Here is a 26,272-nt window from a genome sequence, read left to right on the forward strand (position 1 = left end):
GCACTCAGCTATTGCTGTGTCACAATCCATTTCCAAACTCAGTGGCTTCAAACAGCAACAATTTTATTTAGGTCATAATTCTGTAGGTTGTGAATTTGAGCTGGACTCAGCTAGTTAGTTCTTCTAATGTGAGTCAGCTGGCGCCTGCTTCTACAATCAGCTGATGATTTCACAACTGAGGCTGGCTGGTTTGTGAAGTCCTCAGCCGGATGACCGCCAGCTAGGGCTTCTCTCTCCATGGTCTCTGATCATCGAGCCGGCTAGGCTGAGCGTGTTTACATGGTGGTATAAGTTCCAGAAGCAACAGCGGGTAAGAAGCTATGCATAAGAACTCTTCAAACCTCTGTTTGTGTCACATCTGCTAATGCCCCATTGATCCAGATTCAAGGGTTGGAGGAATATATTCCAACTCTTGATGGAAGAAGCTGCTAAAATATTGTGACCATTTAAAAATAATCTACCACATTATCTATGTATTTTTCATTTGTAAACATCTATACAGAAATGCCAAGTGTTTTTATCTTCGCTTTCAGATATTTTAATTGTTTCACAGTTGAATTTCATAAACTTTCCTCATGGAAATCTGTTTTTCTCCTCAGCAACTCCTCAGTTTTTCCAGGCAAGCCTTTCTGTTCTTAATTACTGTAATTTTCAGAATGAGCTACTTTCTACATGTGCACATGTCTTTTAAATTAATATAATACAAAACTAAATCTGGAAAATTTTAGTTTTACATTTTTTGTTCATTTCCTAACCTATTTCCCTGAAGCAAAGTGACAGGGCTGTTCAGAATTTATAATTTAATTAAGATGAGATTGGGGACGTAAGGAAGTACCACTTTCTCTTTTGCATTCATTTTTTAAGGATCTCAGGACATATGTTGATCTATTTTCTCTCTCTTCCTTGCAAATTAAAACAACAAAATGTTTTAAAATAAATGTTTTAAAATAATAGTGAAATTGCAAGCTTTGCTGATTATAAAAATGTATGCTCTATCTCATCTCGCCTTTTCTTCCCTGCTCTAATACGAATTTCACATTATCCCCTCAATTGCTCTTCTATTTTTGCTCACATTATCTCCTTTTTCTAAACTTTTCATTCCTCTGCTGATGTAAAACCTGTTTATTGTTTAAGAGCAACTCAAGTCCTACATCCTCCATGAAATTTTCACTGATTGCCCAGGTTATCCTTGATTTTACTCTATTGTGAACTCCCACAGCATTTAATGGCTAGTACCACACAGTAACATTTGCTTCATTACATGTTGGTATTGTTTAATGCTTTTAATGTGTATTTTTAATTTGTATTATTTGCTGCTGTTTTCATTGCTGGGCTTGATTCATTAGCCACTTTTTTTTTTTTTTACTGATTTGCACTCCTGGCTCTCTAAGTGTGTAAATTTCCAGGATTAAGCTGTTTTATAATATACCAAAATTGGGAGTTCTCATGTCATTTTTTTTAAGAAAACACATATTAGGTTTCATTCACTTATTCAAGATACATTTAATGCTTATTATGTGTCAAGATTAAAAATGAACACTATCTCAAGATACCAAGTTAATTTAGTTGCTATATTTTGCTCAAGACAGTGTTATAAACTTGTAAGAAACAGTATTTTTGAAAATGTACCACAGTACCTTCTAAACTAGTAAATCTCAGTTAGTGGCCCTTTTGATGAGCAACTTTAGGACTTTCAAGATTTCTAATTTATATCTAGAATAGTCATAGACGTGAAGCCTTTTGTTTTATAATGATTACAAATACCTTCCCAGGGTCAAGTGACTATGACCAGCACTAGTTTAACACTGTCTTTTCTTTTAGCAAAACAACACAAAGAACAATGTTGCAGTAGCCTAATAATACCTCTTTGCTATAAATGCACACTCATTCCCATCCTCTCAGTCTCTTTGTTTCTCTGTTACTCTCCCTTAGTAGAAATTTTCCATTGGACTTCGAGTGCTTTGATGTATTATGATCAATGATGACTTGTGTTTTCTGACTTTGTTAGAGTCTCCATGGAATTAAAGATTATATGCTTATTCAGCTTAATGTACTTGACCTTTTCATATGATTGACACATCTAAATTTCTGTAGCAACTCAATCATTATGCAACAGCTGTGTTATATTCATTTCATGTAAAAAACAAAAACAAAAGACATACCGTTCTCTTCAAGAGTAGATACCTTGACCCCTTCCCTCCCAGCTAAATGAAGGAGAATAGTTTATCAACAACATTATTAATCAGTTTCCAAATGTATCTCTTTCCTCACTGCATTTTGTAAACATTCAGTATACTGTGACCATAGTCACATCAAGAATCATTTCAATACTGGTCTTTATTATATAATTAAAATATTCAATAATTCTGAGTCTGTTGAACATAATAATATACACACAACTGAAGTGTCAAACATCTGGGATTTGTTAGCAACATTTGTGCTCAGAAAATAATATATACAAACCTTTGATTTTCTTAATGATGAAACTCTATTTTGTCTGAATTGACATATGTATCTTTAAGTTAAAGAGAGAAAAGACCTTGACATTTTTCTGTGACTTTTCCATATCAATAGCTGTGTTCTACCTGCATTTATTTTTCTCAGAATTCATTATGAATTCTGTATAGGCCTTTGGAAGGCCTATACAGGCTTTCTAACAGAGATTCTATAGGCAAAAGTTTTGGTTAACTGTTTTGGTTAAGTGTTAGTTGAAGAAGGCATTCTAGATAAGGTTTTACAAGACAAAAGAAAAGAATCAACTTATTTTTAGTTCTGAGCCTGAATTACGGAAATGGTACTAACTGCAGATAAATTCTGAATAAATTCTAGCATTCTCTGCTTATCTAAAAAAATCTTATATTTTAATGATACTGTTCCATGCTCACTAATGTTTTCAAAACATATTCATATCTAAATGGTTTTGTATTTTTATTAAATTTTGGATTTTAGCATTATATAAAGTTAATTTTGTTGACTATTTTATTAATTTAAGAAATGTCTTCCTTTAATTAATTTTTTGGGCTTTATTTATAAAATAAAAATTATTCTTTATATATTCTTGAAAAGTAAATCAGATTGGGATTAATAATTGTCAAGTCATTTTAGAACAATGATATCTATCATTAAATTTCTCGAATTTTTTGCCTTCTCAACTGATAGCTATCAGGGTAAAAAATTCAATTATGGATATTGGAAAAATTGATGGTAATATTAATCTGAAATGTTATTTCTTTACTATTCTTTACAGGACCTGAGGGGATTCTCTAGTTCTTTAGGCCAGTGTTATAATGTTAGGATTTAGAAAAGATGGTAATATAGAGAGAAACAGGAAGCAAATGAAATGGGACAGGAAAATATCATTCTGTCTTTTTTCTTTTTTTTTTGAGACGGAGTCTCGCTCTGTCGCCCAGGCTGGAGTGCAGTGGCCGGATCTCAGCTCACTGCAAGCTCCGCCTCCCGGGCTTACGCCATTCTCCTGCCTCAGCCTGCCAAGTAGCTGGGACTACAGGCGCCCGCCACCTCGCCCGGCTAGTTTTTTGTATTTTTTAGTAGAGACGGGGTTTCACCGTGTTAGCCAGGATGGTCTCGATCTCCTGACCTCGTGATCTGCCCGTCTCGGCCTCCCAAAGTGCTGGGATTACAGGCTTGAGCCACCGCGCCAGGCCTCATTCTGTCTTCTTATTCCTTCCTCTAAGTCACTAGCACTGTGAATGGAAAAGGGAACTAATATGTATTATTGTCTACCATGTAACAGGCATCATCTTTCATATTTTATATTTATTACATTAGCTCATGTAATCTTTGTAGAAAATCTCCTAAATCTATTAGTAAGTCTTTAATATCTATGTTTGTTTATTTTTTCCTGAAAGCAAATGAGATTTTTGGATCAAGACAGAAAATTATTATTGCTTATGGCAATAACCACCTTGGAAAGAAGGCACACAGTTACGTACACAGGAGGGGAGCCCTGAAATTACGAATCTGGGAATTTACATAGGAATTACTATATAAACTCTTTATATAGGAATTACTGTATAAACTCTTTATATAGTAAATGGTCTTCTCCTGTCTTCTTTTCTGGAAGAGGAAGAGAAACCTTATCTCCCTTATATAAAATAAGCAAATCTTCAGGGGAGAGAATGAGAAGGTCCCAGTTTAAACCCTTTGAAATGTAAACCAGTAGCTGTAGGATTTTGTTCTCCTTTGAAATGTGAACACAGAGCTGTAGAAAATAAATGTCTGCATATCTCTGAAGGTCTCTGTCTATTCAGTGCACATTTAATCCAGATTTCAGTCTGTCTTGCTTTATAAGTCCCTAACCATGCAGAAGCATGAAAACGTTTTCTCCATAGTTCCACAATCATGAATTTTAGCAGTTTTAGAGTACTGTTGCTATAAAATTGTGGCTATTAGCTTGTTTCCATTCCTTTCATAAAGTGTTTAGTAGCATAATGCATTATTAGGTCTACTATCTATCTATTATACTTGAAAATCATCCTTTCTATGTAAAAGAACTATTTCTTCAATGGATATTTATTGAGCACCAAAAACTGTTAAGCATTGTTCTAGGTATTTGGGATATATCAGTGGACAAATCAAAGATACCTGCCTTGCTTATATGGAGGAGTTGTAATTATTGCCAATGAAAAGCCTAGGATGAAATATCACTGGAAGATTAAAGTTTAAGGAACTGAAAGGCCAGAATATCACAAGAATCATCTATATGTGTTTCAAATCTTACAAATTAAGTCAGTACTAAAGAGAATGACAGTATACAAAGAACTCCAATGGTTGAGTGGGAATTACCTGGACCTTAGTGGATAACAGCAACCATGAGGCAAAGTATGTAGTGAGTAATGTCGACCATGAGATTTAAATCTGAAGGATGTCAGGAAGGATATGGGGAAATGGTCTGAAAATGTCAGAATGGAGCAAAGAAATGCCACTTTGCTTATTCCACTCACCCAGCCGGAGGTCACAGGGACAAGACTGACACCTTTCCATCTTGCATAAGAACTGTGGGAGAGAAGCAGCCATCACTGAGAGATTGTAGGGGAGGCATTTTCCTCCAGAGAAAGACAGGTTTATGTTTGAGCTAGGAAAGTAAGGGGAACACTTAGAAAATTGATTTTTAGCTCACTAGAAGGATTTCAGCAGTTGGGAGAGAACAAAGGTAATTTTCACCAGCTTGTAACTTTACATGTATTAAATGTGTTACAAAACTAATGAAATGTACTGTCTTTTCTCTTGATTTATCTGATAATATAGAAATGGTGTCACCTGTAATCATTGTTACCATATTTCCTGAGGCCATTTTCTTATTCTCATATAATTTTCTACTTGTTTCTTCTTTATTTGTATTTTTTCTCCTTTTTTAATTTTGCTCTTTTTATCATTTCTGTCTCTTCATATCCTACTTACCTCTTCATCTTTTTTGCCCAGCTTCTCTCTTAATATTTTTTGTTCTTTACTATTTCTCTTATCATTCTATTTCAAAATTACACTGTCTGCTGTTTTCTCCAACCCCTGGCACCTCACTTTAGCTGTAGTTGGGACTGTGCAATATGCCATCACACAGGTAGTACTAATTTTGACAGGTAGCATCTCTACTTCAAACAAAGAAAGCTTTAACCAAAAAGGAATTACAGGAGAGAAGACAGTATTCTCCCCAGCTGATGCTAACATTGCCACCTACACTTTCGATACTTTCTTCAACAGTTAAGAGGTGGCAACTTATTACTTCCCCAAATTCTCTGTGCTCTGTTGACATGTTTTAAACTCGAAAGGAAGAGAAAGTAGTTTTGTTCATTAGCTGTGGGACTTAAAATGTAACTTAACTTTTTTGAACCTTTTGTTTCGTGAATGATAAAAAAAAAACTTTCTGAATGATATAGCTACTAATATTTTCATTTTATAGATAAAATGAAAGATAAAGTACTTTTTTTAAAGGTTGCATAAATATAAGTGACACAGACTAGATATGAATGTAAGCATTTGACTCAATCTCAGAAATCATGCTTTTAATGAATATTGTTTCTCACATAATATAACTTAATATTGTGGTCAATAAAATAATAAATAGGACCAGACACATATATATACATTAATTCACTTCCCTTTATTTCCTTTTTCCAAAATTGAGCCTTATTGGTAAAGGGCTTTTTGTGCATTTTAATTGTCTATATTTACTCGAACCAATTATAATTTTTCACTTGCCTGCATGAATCCATAAAGGACAAAAACCTGAATATACAAACTATTTTTCAGCTTTCAGTTTGCCAGAGGATTGATCTATAATTATTTTTAGGATTATAAAGGATTTACATCCATTATTAAAATATATATAATATCGGATTTTTTCCAGCAATAGAGGAGTAACTAATTCTATAGTTTCATGCCAATCTCACCTCCAATCCTTCTAGAATTTGGAGGTAATTTAACCCTGTGTGTAAAAAATAAATATTTTCTTTTTTGTGTTTTATTGAAAAAATCATGTAATTTAAGTACAAATATATCCACTAAAGTAGGCAAATTTATTTTAATAAAATTCAGTTATCCCTTTCAAAGAAACACTATCAGCCTAAGTGTTATACATTGAATATTTTAGAAATCTTACAATTTCAATTACATGTCTTCTGAAACTTATTATTGTAAGGCTTTGTTTTAGGCCTTCCTTGCTGTATTAGTTGACTGGGGCTGCCAGAAAAAAATACCACAGGCTGGGCAGCTTGAACTACAGAAATAAATTTTCTCACAATTCTGGAGGCTAGGACACCTAAGATCAAGAAGGCTAGCCAGGCAGGTCTCATTCTGAAGATTTCTCTTGGCTTATAGGTGGTTACCATCTCCTTGCATCATTGTGTTACCTCCTTGTGTGCTTGGAGAGAGAGCAAGAGAGGTAGCTCTTTGGTGTTTCTTCTTTTAAGAACACTAATTGGATGGATCCAGCCCCACTCGTATGGCCTCATTTAACCTTAATTACCTCTATAAAGGCCCTATCTCTAAATACAGTCACATTTAAAATATAAACTATAAAATATAAACGTCAGGGGGACATAAGCCTTCATCCATAGTATTGCCATTGTAATATTTTGTATACTTTGGCACTTAAGAAAGTAAGTTTTTTTTAACCTAGTAATTTAATGTTTTCTTTAGAGGTTTTTTCCCTAATACAACACTCTCCTATATATAATCTACTTGGTGATACAAATATTCCCTTTGTTTGCTTGTACTTTCGTTTCCTCATAAAGTAAATTTTTCTGTAGCTACTAGTGCTATGAATAGCTATGAATGTTAGCTTTCTTGGATAGGCTTTACCTTTTTTTTTTTTTTCCTGCCTCAGGTTTATTTGTACAAATAGCACAGGAGGACCCCAGCCCCATGCAGATGGCAGCCCAGAGGTGGGGGTGGGGGGTCGCACCAGTCCTTCTGTCCTCACGTTGGCAGACAGAGATACCTACTCTGTAGCCTTTGTAGTGGCCTGGGCACCTTTGGGAGCCTGAGCTGGAATTGAAGCTGGAGCTGCAGCCTGGGCCTTGATTTGATCCTTGGCCTTGGCCTTGGCCTTGGCCTTTGGCCAGCACAGCCGGAGCCCCTTGGCAATGCGAGCACGAGCACGCTTCCCAAGCTTGGGGTGGGCAGTGTAGGCAAGTCGATCAAGCTTGCGGCTGACACCCTTTGGGATCTTGGGCTTAACCTCCTTGGGCTTTACGAGGGCCTTGACAGCCTCGGCACGTGCACTCATGGCCTTGGCATTGTTGGCCTGCATCTTCTTTATGCCCTTCTTGTTGTGCTTCTTGGCAAAGCGCATGTTCCTCAGGAACTTGGGGTCCACCCCCTTAAGAGATTCGTATCTTTGGGATCGGGGTTTCTTGATACCATTTCTGTGCCATTTTCGGGACTGGTTGTGTGTGGTGTGGTTCTTGGACTTGGCCATGTCTGCACCTTTAGCCGCGGCTCCCGAAGCGCCTAGAACCGAAAGAGAAAGGGGCTCAGGCTTTACCTTTTAGATCAATTTTAAGTTTATAAAAAAATTGCACAGACCGTTCAGACAGTTCCCATATATTTCTGCTGCACACAATTTCTGCTGCACACAATTTCTCCTCTTATTAACATTTTACATTAGATCAGTACATTTGTTACAATTGATAAACCAACATTAATAGGTTATTATCAACCAAAGTCCATGGTTTACATTAGGGTTCATTCTGTGTTATACAGTTCTATTGGTTTGGACAAATGTTTAATGACATGTATCTACCATTACAGTATCAAGGATGGTTTAACTTCTCTAAAAATGCCCTGTGCTCCACTTGTTCATCCCTATACCTTCTCCCTGATGCCCTGACAACTGCTGATATTTTTACTGTCTCTATAGTTTTAGCTTTTCCAGAATGTCATATAGTTGTAATAATATAGTATGTAGCTTTTAAAACTTCTTTCACTTAGCAATATGCATTAATCATCCTTTCATGTCTTTTTTTTTTTGTGGTTGATAGCTCATTTCTTTTTCCAGTAGTCCCACTTTATCTGTAGGGAATACATTCTAAGACCCCCAAAAGATGCCCGAAACCTCAGATAGTACTGAACCCTATGTATACTGGTTTTTTCCTACACATACATACCTGTGATAAAATTTAATTCATAAATTAGGCACAGTAAGAGATTAACAATAGCTAATAATAAAATTGAACAATTATAACAATATGCCAGAGTCACAAGTCTTGTGCCTTGGGACTTTTATTAAGTATAATAAGTGGCCAATATCAAGTGTAACATATAGAAATAGAAGAACAGAAAAACCTCTGTGGGATTTGGCATTAACGTAGACCTTAGTGAAACCTGTTTTATTAGAGATAGTGATTTTTAAAAAACACTTAATTGTGAAGGGAAGGGAATTGATGAGATAACACAATTGTCTGAAGGTAGAGAGAAGATAAAACAATTTTTTTGTTTCTAATGAGAAGAGTATAATTAAGCATGGGGAATAGATACATAGAGATTATAAAGACAGTGATGATTACAAAATATTTAACCAAATAATTAGTGTTATACATGTTTGTGATAGAGCTATGGTACACTTATTTAAGTAAAATGCCAAAAGACAGCGCCAAGCTCCAAGCTTTATGTATCACAAACATCAAAAATGACTTGCTGAATTAAATTAAATTGAGTCTCCATTAACATGTAAATCATCATACTGTGCCCTGGAATAATTTAGAGTTTAATTTTTGTGTTTGCTTCCATATGAAGGTCATCGAACACTATTTATTGGAGTACATGTGCCCTTGGGAGGAAGAAAAAGCCATCGACGTCACAGACATCGTGGTCATAAACACAGAAAGAGAGACAGAGAGAGAGATTCAGGATTAGACGATGGAAGGGAGTCACCTTCTTTTGGTAAGAATCCTTCTCCTTGTTTTTATTAAATTAATTATTGTAATATACTTGCTGATACAATTATGATTAGGAGTAATACCTTATACTCATAAAATTGTTTATACTTTTTTAAAGTATGTTGGGCAGGTTGGAGAGAAGTGGGAGAGATAAAGCTTGATCTTTGTTTTTCTCTTATATATTTGCTTTGAGAAGCTGAGTATTAATGAAGATTTATGATATAGGAAATACAACTGAGTAAAGCTCAAAAACTCTTGTTAATTTGTACAAGTAATCATCATTACTCAAAGTGGTTTGAAAATCCAGGGGAAAATGCCTTAATTTAGTTCCCATTTGCACTTTTACTGATGGTGCCCAACTTTCAGTCTTAGGATGTTATATTAGTTCATTTTCACGCTGCTGATAAAGACATACCCAGACTAGACAATTTACAAAAAAAAACACAAAAGAGGTTTAATTGGACTTACAGTACCACGTGGCTAGGGAAACCTCACAATCATGGTGGAAGGCAAGGAGAAGCAAGTCACATCTTACGTGGATGGCAGCAGGCAAAGAGAGCTTGTGTAGGAAAACTCCACCTTATAATAACTATCAGATCTCATGAGACTTACTCACTATCACAAGAACAGCACAGGAAAGACCTGCCCTCATTATTCAGTTAACTCCCGCTGGGTCCCTCCCACAACATGTGGAAATTCAAGATGAGATTTGAGTGAGGACACAGCCAAACCATATCATTCTACCCTTGGCCCTTCTCAAATATCATGTCCTCACATTTCAAAACCAATCATGCCTTCCCAACAGTCCTCCAAGGTCTTAACTTGTTTCAGCATTAACTCATAAGTCCATAGTCCAAAGTATCATCTGAGATAAGGCAAGTCCCTTCCATCTGTGAGCGTGTAAAATCAAAAGCAAGCTAGTTACTTCCTAGATACAACTGAGGTAAAGGCATTGGATAAATACAAACATTTCAAATGGGAGATATTAGCAAAACAAAGGGGCTACAGGCCCCATGCAAGTCCAAAATCCAGCAAGGCAATCAAATCTTAAAGCTCCAGGATGATCTCCTTTGACTCCATGTCTCACATACAGGTCATGATGATGAAAGAAGTGGGTCCTCATGGTCTTGGGCAGCTCCGCCCTCGTGGCTTTGCAGGATATAGCCCCCCCTCCTGGCTGCTTTCATGGGCTGATGTTGAGTGTCTGTCACTTTTCCAGGCACACTATTCAAGCTGTCAGTGGATCTTCCATTCTGGAGTCTGGAGGACAGTGGCCCTTTTCTCACAGCTCCACTAGGTGGTGTCCCAGTAGGGACTCTGTGTGGGGGCTGTAACACCACATTTCCCTTCTGCACTGCCCTAGAAGAGATTCTCCATGAGGGCCCTGCCCCTGAAGCAAATTTCTGCCTGGGCATCCAGGCATTTCCATGCATCTAGGTGGAGGTTCCCAAACCCCAGTTCTTGACTTCTGTGCACCCACAGGCTCAACACCATATGGAAGCTGCCAAGGCTTGAGGCTTGCACCCTCTGAAGCCACAGCAGGAGCTCTACATTTGTCCCTTTCAGCCATGGCTGGAGCAGCTGAAATGCAGGACACCAAGTCCCTAGGCTGCACACAGCATGAGTACCCTGTGCCTGACTGAGAAAACCACTTATTCTTCCTGGGCCTCTGGGTCTATGATGGGAGGGGCTGCCATAAAGACCTTTGACATGCCCTGGAGACATTTTCCTCCTTGTCTTGGGTATTAACATTTGAGTCCTCATTACTTATGCAAATTTCTGCATTTGGCTTGAATTTCTCCTCAGAAAATGGAATTTTCTTTTCTATTGCATTGTCAGGCTGCAAATTTTCTGAATTTTTAGCCTCTGCTTCCCTTATAAAACTGAATGCCTTTAACAGCACCCAAGTCACTTCTTGAATGCTTTGCTGCTTAGAAATTTCTTCTGCCAGATACCCTAAATCATCTCTCTCAAGTTCAAAGTTTCACAAGTCTCTAGGGCAGGGGTAAAACACCACCAGTCTCTTTGCTAAAACATATAACAGGAGTCACCTTTGCTCCAATTCCCAACAAGTTCCTCATCTTCACCTGAGACCACCTGAGACTGCCTGGACCTTATTGTTCATATCACTATCAAGCTTTTCATCAAAGCCAGTCAACAAGTCACTAAGAAGTTCCAAACTTTCCCACATTTTCCTGTCTTCTTCTGACCCCTCCAAACTGTTCCAACTTCTGCCTGTTACCCAGTTCCAAAGTCACTTCCACATTTTCAGGTATCTTTTCAGCAGCACCCCACTCTACTGGTATCAATTTACTATATTAGTATGTTTTCAGGCTGCTGATAAAAACATACCTGAGACTAGGCAATTTACAAAAGAAAGAGGTTAAATTGGACTTATAGTTCCACATGGCTGGGGAAGCCTCACAATCATAGCAGAAAGCAAGGAGGAGCTAGTCACATCTTACGTGGATGGCAGCAGGTAAAGAGACCTTGTGCAGGAAAACTCCCCCTTATAATAACCATCAGATCTCATGAGACTTACTCACTATCATGAGAACAGCACAGGAAAGACCTGTCCCCATGATTCAATTACCTCCCACTAGGTCCCTCCCACAACACCTGGGAATTCAAGATGAGATTTGGGTGGGGACACAACCAAACCATATCAGATGTGAACCTTTTACTATTGTGAATGCTCTCTCTTTGGAAGTATATTCAGAATACCATAATAAGTGTTTTTGTAGTTGTTAAAAGGTTCTGAGTGCCATGAGAGCCCATGTACATGACATAACTGAGAACCTGGCTTTCAGTTCCTTGGCCATCCCATCTCTTGTGACCTTCTCTGTCATTGCACTTAGTTCACCTTCTCATCCATATTCACTCCATCTCTGAAGTCATCAATTCATTTATCTTTATTTCTGACCACAGCTTCACTCCTTTCTTGCTGTGCAGCTACTTAACCCCTCTACTTTTCTTCTATCCATAAGTTTGTCTTTATTTGTTTATCCTACTCTGATTGCATAACATGCAGTTTTAGGAATACTTTAGCATTACTAGTATTCCATCAGTATTACTAGTAGTCTATTTAGTAATACTAGTATTTTAAATGTCTTAGGTTCTAAGTTTTAGTTTTATTCATGCCTTTACTGCCTCTTTTGTTTTCATTTTTAATAGGAAACAGCATTTTATTTAAAATATTTTTAATAGATTTCTTAAAGATGTAAATAACTGAATTAAACTTAGTTTATATTACTTGTATGAATTAATTTACATTTTGTTAACATTCATGAAAAATAATTTAGCTAGGTATGCAATTCTAAATTGACAGGTATTTTAACTCAGAACTTTGAACATAATATCTATTTATTTATCAATTTCATGAAGCTGTTAAGAAAGGAGGTAAAAATCTATTGTTGCACTATGGTTAATTTGGATTTTATATTTTTATGAGTTTAAATCATTTCCTTTATTTTGGTATTTAGCTTTACATTTATTATGATATTTTCAGGCACATATATATGCCTTTTATGCTTGTCTTGGTTGATATTTAATGAAAATGTGTATTAATAGTTCTTTAAAATACTTAAACTTGTCCTATTTCTATTATTTTCTCTCCCATTTATTTCAATTTGTTTTTTCAAATATTCATTAGGCATATTCCTTTCAATTTCATTTTCAATTTATTTTGATCCATCTTTTATATTTTTTCCTTGTCCTGACATTGAAGTGTTTATTTTAGCTAATTCATTTATTCATATTTTAGCTCACAGTTTTTGCCTTGCTCATATCCCTCTACTTTCTTTAAACATTTTGACTACGTATGTCTTTCATTTCTTTTACTTTGGATATAGGGGGTACGTGTGCAGGTTTGTTACCTAAGTATGTTGTGTGATGCTGAGGTTTGGGATATGGATGGTCCTATCATCCAGGTAGTGAGCACAGAGTATACTTTTACAACCCTTGTTCCCCACCCTCCTTCCCAGCTCTGGTGATTCTCAGTGCTTATTGTTCCCATCTTAATGTCCATGAGTACCCAATGTTTAGCTCCTACTTATGAGTGAGAACATGCAGTATTTGGTTTTCTGTTCCTGAGTTAATTTTTTTCGATAATGGCCTCCAGCTGCATTCATGTTACTGCAAAAGGATATGATGTCAATCTTTTTATGGCCACATAGTATTCCATGATATATATGTATCACATTTTCTTCATCTACTTTACCATAATGGAATCTAATTGATTCCATGTCTTTGCTATGGTGAATAGCACTGCAGTGAACATACAAGTGCATGCATCTTTTCGGTGGAATGATTCATTTTTCTTTGAGTATATTCCCAGTAATGGGATTGCTGGGTTGAATGGTAGTTCTGTTTTAAATTCTTTGAGATATCTCCAAACTGCTTTCCACAGTGGCTGAACCAATTTTTATTGCCACCGACAGTGTGTAAGCATTCCGTTTTCTCTGCAGCCTTGTCAGCATCTGTTATTTTTTGACTTTTTAATATTCACCATTCTGACTGGTGTGACATGGTATCTCATTGTTGTTTTGACTTGCATTTCATTTTTTCACAGCTTGTATGTTTTCTTTTCTTTTCCTTCTTTTCTGTTCATGTCCTTTGCCCATTTTTAATAGAATTATTATTATTTTTTGCTTGTTGATTTGTTTAAATTTTGCTTGTGGATTCTGGGTATCAGACATTTTTTGAATGCATAGTTTGCAAATATTTTCTCCCATTCTGTAAGTTCTCTAAAATAGTTTAGACTATTGAGATTTGCTGTGCAGAGGCTCTTTAGTTTAATTAGGTCCCACTTGTCAATTTTTGTTTTTGTTGCAATTGCTTTTGGAGACTTAGCCGTAAATTCTTTGTCAAAGTTAATGTTGGGAAGGGTATTTCCTAAGCTTTCTTCTAGAATTATTATAACTTAAGGTCTTACATTTAACTCTTTAATCCAACTTGAGTTAATTTTTGTATATGGTGAAAAGTAGGGATCCAGTTTCATTCTTTTGCGTATGGCTTGATAACTATCCCAGCACCATTTATTTAATAGGGAGTCCTTTCTCTATTAGTTATTTTTGCTGACTTTGTTGAAGATCAGATGGTTGTAGGTGTTTAACTTTATTTCTGGGCTCTCTATTCTATTCCATTAGTGTATATGTCTGTTTTTGTACCAGTACAATGCTGCTTGGGTTAATGTAGCCGTAGAGTACAGTTTGAAGTCAGGTAATATGATGCCTCTGACTTCGTTCTTTTTGCTTAGAATTGCTTTGGCTATTTGGGTTCTTTTTCAATTCCATATTAATTTTAGAATAGTTTTTCTAATTCTGTGAAAAACAACATTGGTCTTTTGATAGAGATAGTATTGAATTCTGTAAATTGCTTTGGGTAGTATGGCCATTTTAATGATATTGATTCTTCCTATTCATGAGCATGAAACATTTTTACGTTTACTTGTGTTGTCTCTGATTTCTTTCAGCAGTGGTTTGTAGTTCTCCTTGTAGAGATCTTTCACTTCTTTGGTTAGATGTATTACATTTTTTTGTGTGCATTATAAATGGGATTGAGTTTTTAACTTGGCTCTCTGATACAATGTTATTGCTGTATAGAAATACTATTGACTTTTGTAAGTTGATTTTGTATCCTGAAACTTTACTGAAATTGTCAATTCTAGTAGCCTTTTGGTGGAGTCTTTAGGGTTTTCTATTTATAGAATTATAATCATCAGCAAAGAGAGATAGTTTGACTTCCTCTCTTCCTATTTGAATGCTCTGACTAGGTCTTCCCATGCTATGTTAAATAGGAGGGAAGAGTAGGCATCACTTTCTTGTTCTGATTCTCAAGGGGAATAGTTAAAGCTTTTACCCATTTGGTATGATTTTAGCTGTGTGTTTTTCATAGATGGCTCTTATTGTTTTGAGGTATGTTTCTTCAATGACTAGCCTGTTCAGCGCATTTTATCATGAAGGGATTTGAGATTCTCTTGAAGGCCTTTTCTGTATCTATCGAGATAACCATATGGTTTTGATTTTGATTCTGTTTATGTGGTGAATCATATATATTGAATTGTGTATGTCAAACCAACCTTGCATCCCAGGAATGAAGCCTACTTTATCATAGTGAATTAGCTTTTTGATGTGCTGCTGAATTCAGTTTGCTAGTATTTTGTCGAGGATTTTGTGTCTATATTCATCAGGGATTTTAGCCTGAAGTTTTCTGTTTTTGTGTCTCCACCAGATTTTGGTATAAAGATGATGTTGGCATTGTATAATATGTTAGTGAGAAGCATCCCCTCATCCTCAATTTTTAAGAAGAGTTTTAGTGGGATAGGTACCAGTTCTTCTTTGTACGTCTAGTAGAATTCAGCTGTGAATCCATCTGGTTCAGGGCTTTTTTTGGTTGGTATGTTTTTAAAAATTACTGATTCAATTTCAGAACTTGTTATTGGCTTATTCATGTTTTCACATTACTCCTTGTTCAATCTGGGATGGTTTTGTGTTTCCAGAAACTTATCCATTTCCTCTAGATTTTCTAATTTGTTTGCATAGAGGTGTTCATAATAGTCTCTGAATATCTTTTGTATTTCTGTGAGATTGGTTGTAATGTCATTTGTCATTTCTGATTGTGCTTATTCTCTTTTTTTGTTAATCTAACTAGTAGTCTATCAAGCTTGTTTATTCTTTCAAAAACAAACTCTTTTCATTGATCTTTTGTATGGACTTTTGCATCTCAATTTCTTTCAGTTGTTCTCTGATTTTAGTAATTTCTTTTCTTCTGCTGGCTTTTAAAGCCATACTTATGTTGGGGTTCCTCCATTTTTCCATTTTCTCCTTGCCTCCACAAGCAGATATACTCTGCTGGAAATCATCATTCAACAAGGCAGATTGTAAGCATTATAAAGTTATGACTCAAGGAGACCTTCAACATCTCCTCCTAATTTCATTTTGTATCTCTGACATTTGAAATATTTATTTTTCAACTTTCTTTACCTTCTTCATCATTCTCCAACATCCTCTCTTTTCACCATTACTTAATAGTAATCTTGCTTTCTATTTCAGAGGGAAAATATATCATCAGAAAGAACTCACTTTACTTTCTTCCTATTAAAAAGTTATAGCTGCAAACTTTCTTCCTATTAAACAGTTAAAACTGCAAGAAAATAAGGACGTTTTATTTTTCTTTATGTTTATTTTCTATTCCCTCTCACCACTCTGGAAACTTATGCCATTTCTAATTTAATTGACCTCTTCCTCTTCAGATGAATTTTTCTTATCATCTTTTAAACATGATAGAGTCTCCACCATTTTAAGCAGTTCCCTAACCTCCTGCAAACCCACCTTTATTCATTCAGATATGTAAGTTAACTACATATAAATGTTTGGGGTAACAATTTTACTTTTAAATATCTCTCTATATTGCTTTATTTGCTTTATTCAATATCTGGCTTCAGTAACTATTGCAGATAAGTCTATAGTCTTTCTATTTTTATTTTATTTTTTGGGTTTATGTATTTTAATCCTGAATGTTTATAGACATTTTTTCTGTGTCCCTTAATGAAGAAATTTGCTAAGACTGACCTAATGGTAGGTGTATTAAAAAGCTTTTACATCCTGCATACACTAATAGTTTTCCACCTAGGAAACATTTTCCTATTATATTTTATTCTGTTCCATTTACTTTGATCTCTTTGTGAAGACTTTCTTTGCTCATATCCCTCTACTTTCTTCAAACATTTTAACTACATATATCTTTCTTTTTTTTAACTTTGAATTTGGGAGTACATGTGCAGGTTTGTTACATGAGTATGTTGCATGATGCTGAGGTTTGGGTATGGATGGTCCTGTCACCCAGGTCGTGAGCATAGAGTATAGTTAGTTTTACAACCCTTGTTCCCTACCCTCCTTCTCAGCTCTGGTGATTCCCAGTGCCTATTGTTCCCATCTTTATGTCCATGAGTACCCAATGTTTAGCTCCCATTTATGAGTGACAACATGCAGTATTTGGTTTTCTGTTCCTGAGTTAATTTGCTTAGGATAATGGCCTCCAGCTGCATTCATGTTACTGCAAAAGGATATGATGCCATTCTTTTTATGGCTGCATAGCATTCCAAGGTGTATATGTACCACATTTTCTTTATCCACCTCACCTTAATGGCACTTAGTTGATTCCATGTATTTGTTATGGTGAATAGCACTAAGATGAACATACAGGTACACATTAGATTTCTGATTTCTACTCTGTATACTTTTCCTCTGTAGTTTAATGTTAGTCTTTTATATTACCATTTGATTATTGGCAGTATAAATTCTGCATTTTCCTACTTTTATTATGAGTTTTGATTTTGCTGTTGCGTTTTTAGTTTTCATGAATTTCTTTCTTATTTCATCCTGTTTTCTTTACATTTTAGCCTGTCCTTTCCTGAATACTTTTTACTTTTTTCTGCTTGGTAGAGTGTATTCCCAGTGATTTCTAGACATTTTCTTTTTATCCTAAAGTAGATAATTTTCAGAGCTATGATCTTTCTTTGGACTGTCAGATTATTTTTACTCTCCATTGATTTTTAGTATTTTTTATGGACTCCTAGGTTTTTTCCTTTTTTTTTTTCCATTTTTAAACAAGGCAAGGTAGATTCGTGCTATATCTACCCAGCTATATCCTAAGATTGCTTAACGAGGTTGATGTCAGTATGCTTCATGTTTCCAAGAGTATGTATAATAAACATCACACTTATCCAAATGCCCTGTACTTCTGCCAGGGGCAGCATGGTTGTTGGTGGCAGAGTGTGTAGAGAAAAGTACTCTAGGTATCCTGCATCACCATGATAGAAGGATGGTTGTCCATAAGAATGGGCAGATGGGCTGAGAGTGTAGGATGTACTAGGTATCTTCTGCATTTTCAAATGTTTTCTCTTTCATGAGGGGAAGTCTTAGAGTGTAAAAAATGTGACAATTTGGCATATTTTTCTCATTCAAGTTCCATCTGCTTATAGTTAGCAGAAATGCCCTCTTAGACTCTAGGAGTGGATTATCTGTTGGGCTATGCTCTAATGATGAGTTTTCTTCATTTTCTAGTATTTGAGAAATACATTTATATCATCTTACAAATATTTCATGAGCAAATAAAAATAAGCTGTATTTATCATTTGTTTGTTCTCTGTGCCTCTTCTTATTTTTCCCTAACTGAATACATTATGCCAGTTTTTCTAGAACAGTGGTTCTCAATATTGACTGCATTTGAGAGTTCTAAAACCGTACTAATGCTCAACTCCTACACCAACCAGAATCTCTGTGCCTGGGACCTAAGCATGGGTATTTTTTGAAAAGTACTCCCAGGTGATTCTTCTGTGGAGCTGTTGATAGCTCCACAGAAGGTTGATATCCACTGTTCTGGAAACTTTGCTATTTAAATTTGGTTCATCAAGGGTCTAATATCTAGAATCTATAAGGAACTTAAACAAGTCAACAAGCAAAAATCAACGTGATTAAAAAGTGGGTAAAGCCATGAACAGACACTTCTTAAAAGAGGACATATAAGCAGCCAATAAACATAAGAAGAAATGCTGAATATCACGAATCATCAGAGAAATGCAAACCAAAACCACAATGAGATACTATCTCTCACGAGTCAGAATGGTTATTAAAAAGTCAAAAAACAACAGATTCTGATAAGGCTGCAGAGAAAAGGGAATGCTTACACACTGTTGGTGGGAATATAAATTGGTTCAGCCACTGTGGAAAGCAGTTTGGAGATTTCTTGAAGAACTTGGAACTACTATTGAACCAGCAATGTCATTACTGGGCATATACCCAAAGGAAAATGAATCATTCTATCAAAAGACACATGTGAGTGTTAATCACAGTGCTATTCACCATGATAAAGACATGGAATCAACCTAGGTGCTCATCAACAGTGGATTGAATAAAGAAAATATACATGTACTCCATGGCATACATTGCAGCCCTAAAAAAGAGCAAACTCATGTCCTCTTTGCAGCGACATGTATACAACTGGAGGTAATTATCCTAAGTGAATTACTGCTGGAAAAGAAAACCAAATCCACATGTTTTCACTTATAAGTGGGAGCTAAACATTGGGTAGTTGTGAACATAAAGATGGCAACAATAGACACTGCAAACCACCAGAGAGGAGAGGGAGGGTGGGGAACTAGGGTTAAAAAAGTAACTATTAGGTACTATACTGCCCACTACTTGGGTGACAGGATCAATCATACCCCAAACCTCAGCATCATGCAATATGCCCATATAACAAGCCTGCACATGTACTCCCTGAATCTAAAATAAAAGTTGAAATTATTTTTAAAACTCACCAAACGTAAAGAAAGCTGTACTGCTAGCTTTTAAAAGTTATTTAATAAATAAACCTTTTATTTTATAACAAAAATAGTAAAAATAAATTTCTACTTCAAACAAAGTATAAAGCCAATAATATTAGCATTAAATTTAAGCTTGCCAGAAATGCAGAATCTCAGGCCTCATCCAGACCTCTTGAGTCAGGACCTGTACATTAAAAATATATTTAGGTAACTGGTATGGTTTGGCTCTGTGTCCCCACCAAAATCTCATCTCCATTTGCAAACCCCATGTGTTGAGGGAGGGACCTGTAATCTCCATGTGTGGAAGGAGGAAGGTGATTGGATCTTGGGGGCGGTTTCCCCCATGCTGTTCTCGTGATGGCAAGTTCTCACGAGATCTGAGGGATTTATAAGGCAGTGGTCCCTGTTCTTTGCTCGCTCTCGCTTCTGCTGCATTGTGAAGGAGGTGCCTGCTTCCCTTCTGCCATGATTGTAAGTTTCCTGAGGCCCCTCCAGGCATGTGGGGCTGTGAGACAATTAAACTTCTTTCCTGTATAAATTACCCAGCCTCAAGGAAATTCTTTATCTCAGTGTGAAACAAACTAATATAGTAACATATATGAATTTTAAAATTTGACGACAAGCAACGCTCTAGAACATTACTTACCAAACCTTCTGGCACATTAGAATCACCTGAGGAGCTTTTAAAAAATTATTGATGCTAGGCTTCACCCTCAAGGATTTTCATTTAATTAATCTTGGGTGTTTCCCTAGGAACTGGTATTTTTTTAAAGTACCCCAAATTATTTAATAAGCACTTAAATAATTGATCAAGAATCAGATTCTGAGAAGCTTCTGCCTCTCAATTTGGTAAAACGTGGAAATAAGTCCGGTGGCCCAGATTCTCACTCTTATATTTTAGCCGCTATTTTTGGATGCCACCTACCTTTTTCCTTCTTCAATCCTCTGAGTATCTTTACTGACATTTAGACCTAAATGTGGTTTATCAGTGACAAATGTTTGGCACTTGGTGGTTTCTAAGCAGTGGAACTTTCTAGATTTCACTTTTTTCAATTTCTCTAGTACTAATCATCTACCTTCATCCTTATTCCACACTGTTTATTTGCTATAATAAGTACTCAGTCACACACAGAGACTTCAACCAAACCCTAAACACCATCCTATCGGATTTGGGTTTTGATATTCTGCATAGTGAGAATATATGATATTTCCATACTGAAGGCATTAAAGAAAATTTCTGCCTACTTAAGAAATAGTTATTTTACTTGGAAGCATTTAAAAAAAATATTTTGAAGATATTTCTGCAGGTTCCTCAAAATTCTTTGGAATTCAACTTCCAAAGAAGTATAGGAGAGAGGAGAATTTAAGAGAGTATCAGGTCTCTCTGCTACAAAGCTAGATATATGTTGTAAATTAGAGTATGAATCTGTGAAGTCATGGAATAATTTGGGCCCAAATTATGAAGCAAGCATCAATTTAGCAAAACGATTTTTGGGAAAATGTTTGAATTTGGGCACTCTTAAAAAATTTTATTACTCCAATGTATAAGCAACATCAGCAGAATCCTACTTTATTATAAGACCCAATCATAAAATACAGTGTTGTTAAAACATCCTAGTTGCATTAGTGTTGCATTCAGGTAAAAGAATAGGCCTTTAATATAGCGGGAAGAGTTTATGCTTACATCACAGGAAAACAATGACTGGTTCCAGCCTACTAGATGTCATGGTTGGGCTAGGATTCCTAGGTGAGTCTAAAGAGGGACTGTGTGTCCGACAAAGACCGGCTTTTGGTCTGTGTGGTAGTGGTGGTGGTGATGTTTGCTCATACAGAAAACTTTTAATGCCCACAAATAAGTTCAACCTGCTTTGGCTACTGTACTTAATAAATATATTAATTTATTTATATGAATGTGATGATGATTAATTAATTCTCCTTCCTATTGCAATCAACTCCCCAGTAAGAGAAAACTGCTAAAATTTCACATTTTTTTTTTGAGACAGAGTCTCACTCTGTTGGCCAGGCTGGAGTGCTGTGGCACAGTCTTGGCTCACAACAATCTCTGCCTCCTGGGTTCAAGCAATTCTCCTGCCTCAACCTCCTGAGCAGCTGGGATTACCGTCACCTGCCACCACACCCAGCTAATTTTTTGTATTTTTAGTAGAGATGGGGTTTCACCATGTTGGCCAAGCTGGTCTCGAACTCCTGACCTCGTGATCCACCTGCCTCAGCCTCCCAAAGTGCTGGGATTACAGCAGTGAGCCACTGCATCCAGCCCACATTTGTTATTTTTAATGTCATCTTCTATTCACTTTGTATAATTTGAAATTATGTTTTCAACTGGGAACATGTATGAGCTGCTTTAAATTGGTGAGTTTGAAGCATAAGCTTGAAGTCAGTGAAAATATGAAAGATGATGGGGGAAATTTGTAACAATTTAACATTTATTTTTTTCCTCACCCTCCCAGAAAAGAATCGAATATGAAAGATGATAGGATTATGCCAATTACAATTAGCTAATCTATAAGAAGTGGAAATAAATATAAAAGATACAGACTATTAAACACATGTTTAAAATATGGTATGCAAAGATACTGAATAAATTAACACAGTCCTGGATTTATAATAGGATTTTGCCAGTCTTAGGTGGTAAGTTGTGCACACACTTTAGGAGAAATTAAGCAAATATAGAAAGCATGACTTCAAAGAGCTATTTTTTGATGGGCAATAGCTTAGATTTGTGACAATTTGAAAAAAACTCACAGATAAACTGCATAGCCTAGAAATATTTAAAAAATTAGGAAAAAAGTATGTCATGAATGCATAACATATACGTAGATGCTAGTCTACTGTATCATATACTAATGTAAAATCTACCCAAATCTATTATAAAAGTTGAAATTTATCAGGCCTTATGTACACAAACACTTATAGATTGTGCATGGTGTCATTGGCAACTGAGAGAAATGTAAACAAATGCAAAAATGCAGTATTAAATCATAACTGCATACAATTTACTATTGTACTTACTGTACTACTATAATAATGTAGCCACTTGCAGTTGCTATTGTGTGAGTCCAAGTGTTTCCAGTGTCCACTTAAAACACCTGGTGATGCTAATCATCTCTACCTGAGCAGTTCATCTCTCCAGTAAACAGCACATTGCCATAAAAAGAATGATCTCTCATGGTTCTCATGTATTTTTCATCATGTTTAGTATACTATTGTGAACCTTGAATAAAACCATGGAACCCATACAAAGTGCCACAGTGATGCTCAAAGTGCTCCCAAGAAGCAGAGAAAAGTCATAACATTACAAGACAAAGTTGAATTGCTTGATATGTACTGCAGATTGAGGTTTGCAGCTGTGGTTGCCCACCGTTTCAGGCAGATGATATAAAAAGATGCATAAACTTATCAACAAATATAGGACAGTAATGTAAGTGTATTTTCTTTTATTTGTGATTTTTGTACGAGAAAGGATATCTGCTTGAACAGGTTTTTAAAGCAGACAAAAGTGCCCAATTCTGGGGAGGGGGGGAAATGCCACAAAGGAAGAGAGCATGAGTATTTAAAGCAGGAAGGAGTAGGCTAATTCCACTGTTTTGTGCAAATGCCACCAGGTTTATGATTAAGACTGACCTTTTCTATAAAACTACTAACCCCAGATCCTTGAAAGGAAAAGATGAATACTACCTGCCAGTCTTTTGGTTGTACAAAAAGGCCTGGACAATGGAACCCTTTTTCTAGTTTGGTTCTATCGATGCTTTGTCCCCGAAGTCAGGAAGTACCTTACCAGTAAGGAAATGCCTTTGAAAATCCTTTCAATATTGGACAATGCCTCTGGCCATCTAGAAACCCAGGAGCTAATGCTCATGAAGGTGTTAAAGTGGTCTACTTGCCCCAAACCACAATACTTGTAATCAGCTTCTAGATCAGGTTTTGTAAGGACCTTTAAGGCTCATTACACACGGTACTGTATGGAAAGCATCATCAATGCTGTGAAAAAGAACCCCAATAGAGAAGACGTCATGAAACTCTAGAGTATTACACCATTGAAGATGCCTTCATTGTTACAGAAAAATCCATGAAAGTCATCAAGCTTGAAACCACAAACTCCTGTTGGAGAAAACTGTGTTCCAGTGTGCATGATTTCACAAGATTTACAACAGAGCCAATCAAGGAAATTATGAAAGAGATTGTGAATATGGCAAAAAATGGCGGGGGTAAAAGGTGTTAGGATGTAGATCTTGAAGAAACTAAAGAGCAAACAGCTACCACGTCAGACGAATTAATAGAAGATGACTCGATGAAGATGAGTACTTCTAAACCAGTGGCAGAAGATAAGGAAAAAGACGTTGGAAAAGCAGTGCCAGAAAACGAATTCACATTAGACAATCTGGCAGAAGAGTTACAATTATTCAAGACTAGGTTCAACTGCTTTTACAAAATGACCCTTCTATAATATATGCACTGAAACTAAAGTAAATGGTGGAAGAAGGATCCTATCTCATGGAAACAGTTTTAGAGAAATGAAAAAGCAAAAAGGTCAGAAATTGCAATGTATTTCCATAAAGTTACATCAAGTGTGTCTGCTTCTCTTGCCTCCCCTTCTACCTTTTCTGCCTCTGCCACTCCTGAGATAGCAAGACCAACCCCTCCTCTTCCTCCTCCTCCTCCTCAGCCTACTCAACATGAAGACAATGAGGATCAAGACCTTTATATAATCCATTTTCACTTAATGAGTAGTAAATATATTTTCTCTTCTTATGATTTTTTTCTTATTTTTTTCTCCAGTTTATTGTAAAAATACAGTATATAATATACACATTATGTGTTAAGTGACTATGTTATTATTAAGGCTCCCGGTCAGCAGTTGGCTATTAGTAGTTAAGTTTTGAAGGAGTCAAAAGTTATATACAGATTTTCAGCTGTGTGGGAAATCAGCACCTATAAGACCTGTGTTGCTCAAGGGTCAACTGTAGTTGCTTTTTTTTTTTTCCTACCTTGAACATCTTCCTCTAGATGCTCCATCATCTTCCTAGCTCTAGTTTCTTATCTCTCTAATGGATGTAAAGCAGGAAAGTTCTTACTTCACTGCTACTGTGGCAAGTTAATATCACACTCTCTAGGCTTAGCAAGAGTTTGAGTTTACTCATTCTCTCCTGGAGGTTTTCTCACCTGCACTCTTCTCTGCCTTACTATTTATTCCTCTTTATCCCTAGGCATTCAGTTATAGTGATAGAGTCTCTCTGCTGAAATCTTCTCAGTGCTCTGTGGCAGACCAAGATGACTCTATATTTCACACCCTCTCACTCTCTTCTCCCCGCTCTCCTCTCATGTGTGTGGCTTATGTATGATTCACAGAAGACACACACACACACTCAGATTGAGTGCTCTGATAAATCCTGAAAGTGTGTGTTACTGAATGCAGCAATATCAGCCGTCAGCAGCTAGGCTGACTTTATGTTTCTCAGGCAGGAATCATACCCCTATTACCATCCCTTTTAAGGAGAATAAGGAAATGTCAGACTCATGTTACAGCTCTTTCCGAAGAACTCTAAAATGTGTCTGTTTCATCTCATGACCCTTTATAGCCTCTGTGTGGGTGAAAAATTAGAGTCACATAACTAGGCTTTTAGAGCATGGTTTGCAAATTCTGCATATAATCTTTTATCCCATATGGACATAAATATCTGTTTGTTCTTGGTGCTTCATCTGAAACATTCATTTTATCAATCTATTACCCTGTAATGAAATTACTAATTAGTATTGATAATATTATATTATTTCAATTATGTAAATGAATTAAAATATAGAAATTTCAATGAATAGATTGTGCATGACATTCAAATACTATGAACAAAATTTTAAAGTTCAACTAAAAATGGAAAATATTATTGAGCTTCAAGGAGACTGGAGACATAAATTTGGAACAGAACTACCAAACTTGTCATAATTTCATAAGATAGATTATCTGAATATGGATTCATCTGAAGTATAACAAGGATAAAGAGGAAGAAAAGTGTCTGTGATTCAGAAATGCACAATGGTAAGCATTTTGTGAATCTGTTCTCTTAAGCTAAATGTCATAGTAACCAAGGCTTGTGTACATCATGACAGCAAGATCACATATTAAAATGGAAGTTTTTCAATTCACGTCTGTCATTGTACTTGTAATGCTGGCATGATAAATAAATATTCTCAACATATTTGTAAAATATTGTCCAGAAAGGGTCTAAAAATATAGTGCTTTTGGAGAAGGCCTGCAAAAGGAGAGTATTTTCACTGATTATTAGGAACAATCTCTTTAAGACCCTGGTTAATTACTATGTGAGTTATTAAGGCAGTATGAGTAATATAGCTAATAATGCAAAGACAGAAGTTTGCTAAGGACTTTGCTTGTTTCCATTTATGATTCTACAAGGGCTTTCCTCAAATAGTATAATGATTTAAATTTGATTTTCTTAACTAATTATTTGTTGAAAATATAGTCCATATTCCAAATGGAAATACCTTATTTGTCTATTTCTGATTATAACAGTAATAC

General features: G+C 36.0%; 2 protein-coding genes across 12 annotated transcripts in view; one reads left to right on the plus strand and one right to left on the minus strand.

Annotated features, from left to right (window-relative positions):
- SLC4A10 (solute carrier family 4 member 10) overlaps positions 1-26,272 on the plus strand; it is a 378,984-nt gene that overhangs the window by 190,036 nt on the left and 162,676 nt on the right. For all 11 annotated transcript variants that reach the window (XM_017946583.2, XM_031651310.1, XM_031651311.1 and 8 more), the window contains one exon: positions 9,253-9,399. In XM_017946583.2, coding sequence (XP_017802072.1) covers positions 9,253-9,399 — 147 coding nt within the window. The remainder of the gene's footprint in view (positions 1-9,252; positions 9,400-26,272) is intronic.
- On the minus strand, positions 7,319-7,986 carry LOC101022143 (60S ribosomal protein L29-like). Its single transcript, XM_009182325.4, has one exon. The coding sequence runs from the start codon at positions 7,934-7,936 to the stop codon at positions 7,457-7,459; it is 480 nt and encodes a 159-aa protein (XP_009180589.2). The 5' UTR covers positions 7,937-7,986; the 3' UTR covers positions 7,319-7,456.

Source organism: Papio anubis, chromosome 10, assembly GCF_008728515.1.
Source record: "Papio anubis isolate 15944 chromosome 10, Panubis1.0, whole genome shotgun sequence".
Classification (NCBI taxonomy): domain Eukaryota; kingdom Metazoa; phylum Chordata; class Mammalia; order Primates; family Cercopithecidae; genus Papio; species Papio anubis.

Bases quoted from the DNA above. Each gene is read 5' to 3' on its own strand.
- LOC101022143 (XM_009182325.4), bottom strand. From the start codon at position 7,936: ATGGCCAAGTCCAAGAACCACACCACACACAACCAGTCCCGAAAATGG.